The sequence below is a fragment of the Belonocnema kinseyi genome, chromosome 1 (assembly GCF_010883055.1).
Source record: "Belonocnema kinseyi isolate 2016_QV_RU_SX_M_011 chromosome 1, B_treatae_v1, whole genome shotgun sequence".
Taxonomy (NCBI): Eukaryota; Metazoa; Arthropoda; class Insecta; order Hymenoptera; family Cynipidae; genus Belonocnema; species Belonocnema kinseyi.
The window spans coordinates 92,922,072-92,934,931 of NC_046657.1; the positions used below are offsets into that span (position 1 = coordinate 92,922,072).

The 12,860-nt window shown below is 37.3% G+C and overlaps 1 protein-coding gene across 2 annotated transcripts in view; it reads left to right on the plus strand.

The window, feature by feature from the left end:
* Window positions 1–12,860, plus strand: part of LOC117170521 (nose resistant to fluoxetine protein 6-like) — a 33,881-nt gene that overhangs the window by 6,673 nt on the left and 14,348 nt on the right. For both annotated transcript variants that reach the window (XM_033357303.1, XM_033357312.1), the window contains exons 2-3: window positions 7,333–7,681; window positions 7,804–8,077. In XM_033357303.1, the coding sequence (XP_033213194.1) occupies window positions 7,333–7,681; window positions 7,804–8,077 (623 nt within the window). The remainder of the gene's footprint in view (window positions 1–7,332; window positions 7,682–7,803; window positions 8,078–12,860) is intronic.

Below are 12,860 nucleotides of genomic sequence, written 5' to 3' on the forward strand. Positions count from 1 at the left end.
AGTGCGATTTTAGACTCCTTTTATCTGCAAGATGATTCGGGGTGCTTAATTTTAGTGAGTCCCCTCGCCTCTCACTTTCTGGGGTGCTTGATTTTAGTGATTCCCGTCGCCTCTCACTTTATGGGGTGCTTGATTTTTTTGAGTCCCCTCGCCTCTCACTTTATGGGGTGCTTGATTTTTGTGAGTCCCCTTGCCTCTCACTACACAACCTCTTTATGCTGTTCGCCTCTTCTTCGTACCAGCTTTCCACTTTCTTGGAGTACTATTCTGGTTTCGATTACGTTTAGGCTTCGGGAAAACCTCACTTTTCTCCTCATAGGAAAATCGTTTCAGATCCAGCTGTCCCTTTGCGTTCGGAGCGAATGAATGATATTTGAGTGTACCTGGTATCGTCACAGCCTTACTAAATCGATCTGCTAATTTTAGTGTCATCGCTGCATGCTCTTCTTTGCTACTAAAAAATACGACAGTTTCCTTCAAGTTTTCTCTGCCCCATTCAAATAACTCGTAAGCTGTTAAGATCCGATTCTCAGCTGAACGTTGCAAGGTGGCTCTTGCAGCAAGACGCTTCAGATTACCTCCTATTCCATCGCATGGTCCTTTTCCATGGGCAGTTGGATGGAAAGTCCAGTCTGCCGGGATGCCAAAATCTTTTTCATGGCACAGAAGGTTCGCAAAGTTGTATTTGTTCTTAAAATGCTGTGGTGCTCCATCTGTGACACAATGAAATTCCTTAGGAAATCACATGCTTCAATTCGTTCTTCTCTTTATAGTAGATAACTACTGTAAAAATTGACGCCTGATCATTATTCCAATGAGAAGATTGGATCGCATTTTGAAACACGTAAGCATAGTTTTCTGCAAAAGAGAACATAATCAAGAAATGTTCAACTAATAATGTGACTAATAATGTGACTAATAAAGTGACTTCTGAAAATACAAGTAAGCCGTTCTTGCACCCAACCGCTCAATTAATCAATATTTTCGATTAAGTGAATAGTTTTTTCCGATGACTTCATGCAATTTTGGATCAATGTGAGTAATACAAAAAAATGGCATACTCGAAAACTGTTCCGCGGTATGCTGCCGCATAACGCCCGAGTGCGAGCGCGAGGACTCCCTATACAACCGGCTCTGTAATCCTGGTCTATAAGTTTGTGGATTAACTACTGTTGGGTAGGCGAACATATTCCCAGAATTTAGAGACAATCGAAAAACATGACTTTTTGAGTTGGGGCAGTTGAGGAATAATGCCCCATTCATAAAATTTTGTTATCATTAAAAGATTCTTGCACCGAATATCTAATTCTTTAATCTCATTTTTCTCCGGGCTGTGTTTTTTTAAACTTGTTCTCGAGTGAATCCGGCTTTTTATCAGATACACGGAATAAGTCAAGTGACTGATGAGATGAGGATGTTATAAGTTAATTTATTACGATTTTTGAAATCTTTTGCGGTGATGTTGCAGGTACAAAATAAGGAGCATGATGTAGTTTGGAGTACGTCTTTTCCCGTAGTCATATTTATATAGTGGTCGCGAGCGTTGGAGGTGAAAACAGTCGCCTCTGGATGCATTCTTAGAGCTACCATCTGTCACTCCATAGGTTTTGAGTCGCTTGTTTCATGATGGTCCAGAAAGTTTCACATAATGCGACACATGTATAATAAAACCACTCAGATATTTATATAACTCGTCCTCAGTCATTGGCGTGATGTCATTCTCGAACTCGTTCTCTAGTTCTGCGGTCCCTAATTCTCCTCTGGTTAAATGAACTGCTCTGCATTCATTTACTCCGATCTTTGTTTTATCGATCACTTGCTGCAGTTTCTGGTCCGAAATAGTGTATAGCTTAAGGTCATCCATGTATAGGAGATGGGTCAAATGATGAGCTTCCTCATTATAATATATTCTCAATCCATGATAAATGCTGTTTATTGGTTTTCTCAATGAATTCACCGCTAAACAGAATCGTAGTGCACTAAAGAAGTCTCTTTGAAAAATACTTGCGTAATGCGTGTTGATCTAGTTATCCTTGGTTATCCATGATAAAAATACTTGATTCTTGTACCCGATAGAATCGTCGAACGACTTAGGAAGTGAATGCTGCGTGGACAGATTTTGTAAATTTTTAAGACTTCAAGCAAATAGCTATGTGGTACGGAAGGAAGCGCTTGCTTGTAGTTTATGTATCCCATGTGCACGTTACATCAAGGTTTACGAGCTTGAATCGTGGTAATAACGTCTATGGTGACTAGATCTATACTGCCCTGCGAGTTTTCGCAACCTCCTTTCTGTTCTTCTGTTTGCATGTGATTTTCGTCGCAATGAGAATATACCTTTTTTACAATGACAGCTATAAGGCATTTATAAATTGCTGGAAGACAGGCTATCAGTCTAAATTCAGATGGATTTTAAGTAACTGGTACAAGCTTGTACAGGATGCACACTCGCAGGTACTTGTACTAGAAGGTGTACCATGTCCGGACCTGGAGCTTTCTAGTTACTTGCCTTTTTCGAAACCGTTGAAACATCTGAAACTGTGATTTTAATCAGCACCATTTCAGGGTTATTGCTTGCTCTTGAAATCTCTACTTGGAACTAAACTGTGTCGAAATTGCTACTGTTCGTTTTCCCCCAAACACCTGACTAGTAGTTTGTCAGGTCTTCCAATTGAGTGTCTTGCTGTTTATTTTGATTTACACTTAGTTCTTGATAGAACCTTTTTTCATCTGCCTCAAAGGTTCGATTTTGTGGCCTTATTGCGCCACTTTTATTTTGCCGACGCAATCTGGCAGTAAGAACATCTAGTCTCTAACGTTGAAAGTCTATAATCTCATCCAATATTGCTGTTGCCAATGCCTCGATATACCCAGGTTAGATTCTGGGTCTATTTCCTTTCTTATATTGAGTCAATCAACCCAAATTGTACCTTACTTTGCTGACATCCATATTCAACCTAATATTATATGGTGGATCTCGATTCCTTCCTGAGGCAGACTGCAATTGTAGATCTAATTCTGCGGCCTGGTGTTCTAACGGCTACCACATATGCATAGCATACAAGAGTTTGTACCTCTAACGCAGTTTGTCATGCGTTCAAATGCATAGGTGAAACCTTATTGTTTAGGTGTTCTATTGGTGCACGCAGATCATTTGTGATTTTAATCTTGGGCAGAGAATGCATACTTTGCCTTGTTTTCTCTGCCCGAAAATAAAGGTGAATATCATCTCTGTAATAAACTTTTTGAGTAATCTCCCTTACTCGGTTCGCTTAATAAGAAGATTAAATCTGATGTCCTTCATGTTATCGATAATTCTTCTCCCTGAGACTTTTTGTATGTTAGGATACTTCACAGCAAAATTCGTCCTAAATTTGTATCCTATTTCGCTTTTCATTTAAAATTTCGGACTTTTATAGTAGATATGCACCAATTCTTCTTTCATTGTGTTATCCTACTTGATACTCTACCACGGTATTTCTGTTCAGGCGGTTGGCTGCAAATTGCGAACGTTAGCTTGTGCATCATTAACACACAATGATGATACTTCACTGTTTACCGTTTGTCGGAGACGTTCTTGCTGGCCACCGCAGCGGTTTGATTATTGAGATCTACGTGACCATCTCCCTGCTCATTACCTCGGAAAGTGACAAGCAATTCAAAATCTTTCACAGACTCTTCATGCTAATTTATGGGTTTAGGTGTTCCTCTTGGACCCTTTCCTCTTGCTTCTCTGCCTGTCTGGCATGGGAAACCCTGTCAGTATCAGTGCTGCCACCAACATAACCGTCAAAGGCATTACAGGAAAGCTCATACCCTACTGCAACGCAACACAGTGACAAAGAAATTACTTTTTTGGTTCAAAATAACGTACAGCCTACAAATATTGACTGATTTGAACAAAAAAAAATGTTAAAAAAGCTGACAAGATTTCTAAGAGAGTTGTCGAGCCTGATTTTTGAATTAGGTTTTCACTTTTTTTATAAATAAGCGAATATGACGAAAAAAATCGACATTTTTTCTATTTGAGGTTCCCGGTGCTCGTCAATAACAGGAAAATTGTTAAAATCGCGTAATTTGCATGGAGTAAAAGTATTTAAAGATGTTCCAATATCAGAGAATAAACAAATAAAATGTTTATAAACAAATTATGATTATTATTCAGGCATTTGTTGGCAGAAACATTCAGTTTTTTCAATGCCAGTCTTTTCAGTTGGGAACTTCATGAAAATTTCAGCAACATTCATAATAAGTTGATAAATTTGATGATTTCATTGAACAAATTCAATGAACAAATGTATAATCAGGCATTTTTCTAAAGAAAAATTAGTTTTTTCTATGTTGACTGTTTTAATTAGGAAGTTCATGAAAACTTTAGCAAAATTCATAATTTTTTCATTAATTTTATGATTTTTATTAACAAATTGAATTAAAAAATGGATTAATCATGCATTTGTCAACACAAAAATTAGTTTTTTTCTATGTTAACTTTTTAAATTAGGAACTCCATGATAACTTCCGAAAACTCATCATTTCTTATCAATTTTATGATTCTCCAAACAAATTTAATAAACAAATGCATTATTGGGGCATCTGTCGACGGAAAAATTCTTTTTTTACTGATTCAAAGTTTTAATTGGGATCATGATAATAAAATCAGCAACATTCATGATGAGTTGATAAATTTTATGATTTTTTAAAAAAAATTTAACAAAAAAATGCATTATTTGGGCATCTGTGGACGGAAAATTTCGTTTTTTCGATATCAGTATTTTAATGAGAGATTTTTAATTAGGAACTTCATGATGATTTCAGCCAAATTCATAATTAGCTTATAAATTATATTTTTTTCAACAAATTTAATAAAGGAGTTTATTATTCGGGCATCCACGAATGCAACGTTGAAAGACCGAATTGAAAATTCTCTGTGTTCTCTAGTCTATCTGCAAGGTTCTCCAACTGTTTCATTTGTGATGGTTTTGCACGACAAATGTAGCATGTGACAGATGTCCAAGAAGTTGGCAAAGCCATTTTGTTTTTTCATCCAAAAAAAAGAGTTGTGCTTAATTTTGCCATGTTCGTGCCCAATTGTGCCATAAACGATTTTTTTAAAGTCAAAATTTTAGTCAGGATTAAAAAAAAACATTTCCGGGGCAGAAACACCATTTTTTTTTTCAAAAAAAATGTCTTGAATTGTGCTTGGTTTGTACTTAATTTTCCCGTGATGGATAAAAAAAATCAAAATTTGTACCAACATTCACAAAAGAACATTTTTTGTGACATTACAAACAAAAATGTTCAAAATGCGAATTTTGAAAATCTGGAAGTTGTGCTTGGTTGTGCTAGGCGTGCAAAACAATTATTAACCTTTACAGTTTTTACTCGGGTCTATATTTTTTGAGAGAGTACTAGTTCCTTCTACAATCAGAATAATTTTTGAAAGCAAAAAATGTTCAAAATGCGTATTTCGAAAATGTGAAAGTTTTTCTGGGTTGTGCTAGACGTGCAAAACAATTATTCTGCCGTCCAAACTAAAAAGATACTTAAATGACATTTTTATGAAAAATGAGGTTTGGGTATCGTTGGATTCGTAAGTGAAAGATGCATCTAACTGTGTTAATAAAATCTATTAATTATTCATATTTATTGCAAAAAATCATTGTTTATAAATGAAAGAAGCCGAAAAAGTTGAAAATACAACAGAAAAATATACACAAAGCACTTTGCGTGTCCTGAAAGTTGTACAAGGAAGGCAATACGTCATCAGCATACACATGAAAAAGAACCTAAAGAACTTTGTGTCTTTTTCGTGTCGTAAAACTGACTAAGTGCGACGCGAATTGACAAACGAAAAGAATCGCTTGCCCTTACGTATCTTTTAGCCTTGTAAATTAGCTCGGACTCTGATCGGAAATCCACGGGAAATAAGTCCCGGCTAAATTTGGCTATACACTAGCGGCAATAGTTCGGGTAAGTTCGGAACAGCCACTAAATACACCTCCCTTCCGTATGTTTTGATGTTGTATTTTGAGGCTGCGCTCGAGCTCTTCGGCAAAGGCATCGTCCGCAAGTGACTTTGTGTTCTTTTTGGCTTGTATTTTTGACTTTCCGCGACTAGTAAAACATCGCAAGTCCATTTTCTAAAAGAAATCGTTTGAAAAATCAATTTCTTATTGAAAACTATGAAGAAGCACATTATTTTTACCCAAATATCGTATGTTAATTATCCAAAATTTTATTCGATATTAAAGTTCTTTGGGCAAGAAGTTTTTCTCGATTTTCTCAGTTCGAGTCAGATTGGATTTAACTTACAATCAGGTCTATATATTTTTAAACAGCACTACTTTCTTTTTCATCAGAATAATGTTTGAAATCAAAAAATTTTCAAAATGCCAGTTAAGAAAATCAGAAAGTTGTGTTCGGTTTTCCTAGGCGTGCAAAGCGCTAATGGCATACACTTTTTACTCAGTTATATATTTTCTAATGAAATACTAGTTTCTTTTTCATCAGAATAATTTTCGAAATCAAAAAACTTTCAAAATGCGAATTTCAAAAATCGGAAAGTAGTGCTGGGTTTTGCTAGACGTGCGAAACAATTATTGTCCTACAGACGTTTTACTCAGGTATGTATTTTTTAATCAAATATTTGTTTCTTCTACATCAGAAGAATTTTTGAAATCTAAAAATTTTCAAAATGCGAATTTCGAAAATTTTAAAGTTGGGTTAGGTTGTGCTTGGCGTCCAAAACAATTATTGTTCTGCACACTTTTTACTCAGGTCTATATGTTTTGATGAAATACTACCCGCGTGGAAAGGGTTCAATGGATGAACTATGGCTCAACAATGGCATAAGCGTGTGTTAACCGTGGGGTGAGCGTGAGTTAATCATGGGTTGAGCGTGGGCGAATCGTGGGGTAAGCGTAGAGTAAGCGTGGCTCAAGATTGTGTCAATGTTCATCCACGGTGGTCCCAAAACCCAAGCTTCATAATTATTTTCAGATGCACATTTCTCATGTTAATCTTGCATATGCATTGTAGAATATTAAAGTTTAATCTGAACCTTTTATGTCGTAAATATGGCAATAAGCGCAATACAGAGGTATTAAGTTCGGAAAATTTATAGTACTTTAAATACACAGAAAAATGTATATTTCATAATGTTTTAATTTGGGAATAGCTGGGAAACTCGAGTTTTGATCAGCTCCTGGCCTACCGTGGGTCGTAGTATTCTACTTAGATTGGGGACATAATTTTAACTGCTGTTGTTGATTTGCGAGCCAGTTGATAAAAGGACTCAAATATAACAAAATAAAATTTCTTGCATCTTTTCAGTGCTGGATTCTTCTTCAAAGATCCCGTCTGGGATTTTGACAGGCAATATTATCGATTTGGGAATGTTTGACGAATGCATGTCAGTTCAGGCAACAAAAGGAAGTATACAAATTCATGGCCGACACTGCATGTATTTAATAACTTTTTTGTACCAGAACAGTTCAATTCCTGTTCAACCAGCTATATCAATTTGCGTTCCATCAGCATGTGCTGCAAATGATATAGAAACATTTCTTAATAAAACGATACGTGATATTAAGTTTATAGACGATTTGGGAATTACTGAAGTAACTGCAACTTGCTCAAGTGTTGGTCCTCAAATATGGTCAACGGGAAGCATCGTGTCAGTGTAAGTAACATTCTTTTTTTATATATTCTATAAGCTGTCATCAATAACAGTTTAAAGTAAATCTACAGGCTATAGAATAATTGAATATTATTACAAATATTGATAATCATTATTGATTTCAGGACCATAGTCTCTATCTTTGTGATTTTCTTAACATTTTGCACGTTTCTGGATATACTCCAAAGAAGCAAATCACTTCCACCTGCAGTTACGAGCAACATGGCAGAATTTTCATTATACAAAAATGCACAAAAAATCTTTAATACAACTGTGAATTCGAATTCTTTGACTCCACTGTTTGGTATTCGATGTTTGAGTATATGTTGGATTGTTCTCGGTCATCAGTATCTTACAAGCATCATGAGCGTTAACGTTAACAGCATTGATATAGTTGATGTGAGTAATTAAAAAATATTTTATTCAAATAATAGTTATAAAGGGGTGAGTGACGTGGCGATTATGCTGAATACTTTTTCTTTGTGCAGGCTTCGAAGTACTCTGTGAAACTAAAAAAATATCAAAAAAGTATCTTTCTGAAGAAAAAGGTATCGAAAAATAAAATAAAAAGTATGAAGAAGTAGCCTTTCTGAATCAGCCAAAAATAAGTTTTCAAATAAAAAAGTAGTGCAAAAACTTTTAACTAAGAACACAGAAAAACGCTGGTGTTAAATTTGTTGCAGCTGAAATTTCATTGGTCTCCCAATGAGCATTTAAGAGAATTTTCAAGTCTCAAATGTATTCCTCTGAACGTAGGTGCACATCAGGGCATCTAGGGGGAAGTATCATTTGGAGACCGAATTTTGGCTCATGCAGAGTTGCGGAGTGCTGAACCGCGCTGTCAGCCACCTGCATCTGTCAAAGCAACTATTCGTTTTGCGATATTAGACTAAATGATTGGCAATAAGGAAGTTAATTGCAATATTATTTACCTATTTTTCAACTTTCTTTCATTTAACAGTGCGTACTAGTCATTTAGAATAAAATTATAACTTTCTAATGCAACTTCCAAATGTTAGGTTAATCATAGCCGTCGACATTTACCATAAACTAAAGCCGGGATATATAGAAAAAGTCATGAACGTCTACATATACAATAAGGTATTTTCATTTCAATCACTAGCTAACTTCACTTCGTTGAATGCTGAGGGGATAACAATTGACCAAATGCATGGCAATCGGTTAATTTTTTATCTATGTTTCTAATATCTTCGTAAAATGTAATTTTTTCTGTATAAGTGCATTTGAAAAATAGTCTTCCTTTTTTAGGGACTATTTAATGCAATAATAAAATTATATTAATTATTATTCATTATTCATTCGATAGTTTAAGACTGTAAGTACTCACTAAATCCTAAAATGGTAAGTTTAAGTCTGGTATAACCTTGTATATACTGAAATAGAAAGGATTATTTTTAACTTTTTATTCGAATTCAAATGTTGCATTCCACTTTAGCGAGTTTATTGGGTGGGGTTTGAATTAATGTTTTCTCTTTAACATTTATATAAATCTCTTTAAAAACTGTTTTGAAATATTACATAAGTAAAGTTGATTTAATTTCCGTAGTGATTTTCATAAAAATAACATTTTATTTACTTAGAAACTTTAAAAAAATTGGTCTAGTTCCATACCCTTCAATGCAAAAAAGCAGGGAGTGGTGGGATAACTAACGCCGCGCTGGAGATATAAGGAATTAATTAACTTAGGACAGTAAGGGATCACCATTTTGTTTTCAGATTCATAGGGCTGGAATCTTTTCACGTGAAAACGTTTGATGTCAAAGTTTCTTATGTTTCATGAAACATAGGGATGAGAAGACCAATTATTTTGTGCATGCGCAGATCGGTTTGGGCTTCAAGGTCAGAGTAGGATTTCATCTTATCAGTTTGAATTTTTCCGCCGCTATTTTTGAAACATTACAATTCACAATACCCCCAATGTTTCATCAAACTTTTCATCAGGCTAAAGTTTCGATAACTTTAAACTTCCGCAAGACACTGGTAAATGGAAGGAAATTAAAAGTTAGGTATTCATTATTATAACTTAGCTGCTTATCAACATCTATTTCACCCAAATAACACCCGACAAAATCATCTTGACAGGTGACTGATAGTTTGTACACGACACTTCACGTTGCTCTGGATGAAAAAAATAGTGTCTAAATGATACATTGGAGGATCGGAGATTTTCTGTGAAAAGAACCTATTTAAAAGAAAAATCACTTAAAAATTTTCTGTATATAAATAACTGCGCTCTAGACTGCATCTAGGGAGAAACACATTTGGAAAATTAGTGCATCATGGCTAAAAAAATCTACTTTAAAAAAATGACCGTGGGCCTTCATATTTCTTTCTAAATGATAAAAAAAAGATTACTGTATAAATTGGTGACAATTTTTCTAAATAATCTGCGAACATTAAGAGAAACATTCAGAGAAATCACGAACTTGCTCGAAAAACATGGGAACTGGGAAGTAGATTCGCCTGCAAGTGGTCGCACACATGCTCGCCCATGATTCAGGTTCGTCTGATGAGGGACCTATAAGTTTCATAGAACCTCTATTTTTCGGCCTCGACATTAAAATTTTCTCCTCGGGTTGCGGATAGAGGGTCCCTGTACCAAGGGTTTTTGCTGAATATGTTTACAAAAATGACTAGGCAGTCGCGGACAAATGTCCAGGGGTGGTCCCGAACGAATTAAACCCCAAGCGGAGGTGTGAAAACCGTGCCAAAGCTGAATGGCACCCGGGTGAGGTGTCTATAACAGCGACTCTGGGATATCGGGCGACCTCTCAGAGTATGCAGCCTTATCCTTGCATTCAGGGCTCTACAAGGATGGACGAACCCCTTTCCCCAGCTTCTCATGGAAACAACAATGACAACACCAAACATAGTTGTAGTAAGTGTGATTCAAAACAAAAGAACGCGCAGGGCTCCCGAAAATGTGTCAGCCAACAATGCCGACCACTCTAGAGCTGGTGGAGCCAGTGAAGATGAATTCAATGCGATGCATTGACGGAATCTTGGGACCTTTAGGTGAACGGAGCAACTAAATAGCGACCTGCTAGAGTGCTACGATGCAAGTGTGGCCCCTGAACGGGGTTACATGGTACGACTGCATGCGCTGTGGTGCGAGAAACACCCGGATTTATCGCACTTTTCGCATCAAGGTCTGCAAAATCATGCCGAAGTACTCCAAAAAAGGGGTATGTAAGCGGAACGCCTACTCTACCACAACCAAAGCAAGCCGGAAGCAAAGAAAGAGAGGCGGTCCTAAGACCAACAGCGGGCAGGCATCCGATATAGGAAGAGCGATGTTTTATGACCCGAAAAACATCAACATCTAGGTTTCTCTCAAGCCTAAAGATCTAGCTGAAATGGATGACGAACTTCGTGGACATTTTTCCGAAGAATCCGAACTCTGGAGTATCAATTATTGTGTGTATAATGCAGCGACAGCTTTGGTGAATGCGAACCGTAAAACGAAACCTACGGTTGATCATCAGACCAAAAGACGAATGCATCAACTCGCTATAAAGATAGGCTGGGCAAGACAGTAAGCGTCCCGCATTCAGTGTATAATTAACTACATTATATTTGAAAGGAATTTTACGGCCAAGGTTTGAAAGTTCGCGCGCGAACTCCTGACCCGTTATCACACACTTAACAAGTCAAAGCTGCTGACCATCAGACAGCATATTGTTGAAAGAATACTGATATTATCTGAAGCTAAGAGAAGTCTAGAGCGGAGAGAGAGGTGGGTCAGAGAAAATCAACAGTTTTTCTCGGACCCATCTCGACACTTCCAAGACCCTCCAGTTACTCTCGAACACTCGCCCAACCCAGATGAGATCGAAGTATTTAGTATAGAAGCCTACGAAGTGTACCATAAACTGGACGAAGATTCAAAGGACATGAATAGCTTCAAGGAGCTGTGTGATATCCTCATAATACCTGATGAAGAATGCCCACCCATCACTACCGAGGAGGTAAAAAAAGTAATTAAGAGGGATGAAGAACTATTCCGCACCAGGACCAGATTGTTTCAAGATCTTCTGGTGGAAGAAGTTTCCTTCACCCATCAGCATTTGGCTCTTATTTTCACCTCATATTTAAAGCCGGAAGAGCCAATTCCGGAGTGGTTGGTGGAAGGGCGTACAATACTTCTGCCGAAAAAAGGCAACTAAGCTGACCCGAAGAATTACAGGCCAACCACTTGTCTGAACACGCTGTATAAGATATTCACAGTTATCCTAAATGATAGGATTGTTCGGGCAATTGAACCTGTGTGGCAAGAAATGTATCAACAACGCGGTTCAAAGAAAGACGTAGCAGGATGTCGGGAGAACCTGCTCATCGACAGATGTGTCTGCAAAGATGCAGCATACTACCAGCGTGACCTATCGATGGCCTGGAATGATTACCAAAAAGCTTTCGATTCGACCTCCCATAGGCTTATCATCTCTCTTTTGGAAAGCCTAAAGGTTCATCCGCAAATCGTGAAGTGCATACAGAGATAGATGCCGCGTTTGAAAACCAGATTTACTATCTCATCTGGAAAAAATCGTGTGACAACTAACAAGGTACCTTTCGGAGAAGTATGTTTCAGGGCGACACCATGAGCCTACTCCTCTTTTGCCTCACGTTATTACCACTATCTTTAGCACTTCGCCATTCCGACGGGTACTTTTGCGGTAAACCTGCAGACCGAAAGTACAAGGTCACTCATGTATTTTACATAGACGATTTTAAGATATATGCTAAAACAAAGAGCAACTACATCTAGCTCTAAGGACTGTCGAACGATATACACGGGAAATAGAAATGGAATTTGGGGTAGACAAATGCGCGAAGGTTTATTTGAAGTGAACAAAACTTAATGGCATCCCTGAAGACCTTGAGCTCGTCGACAAAAGCGCTATACGGCACCTTCGCGCTGGAGAGACTTATACATACCTATGCGTGCCACAGAGCCACATTTAGGATGTGACGTCTATAAAGGATACTCTCCGAAGCAGATATACAGTCTGTCAAGTTAAAGCGTGGGTAACTTTTTTGGTAAAATATTTTATTTAAACGCAGGTTTCTACATGGAATTACATTTGTCAAGGTGTCGAGCAAAATGCTTTTCTGTTAGTATTTTGTCCAATCACCGCCGGAGTCGATGATGGCCTGGCACCTC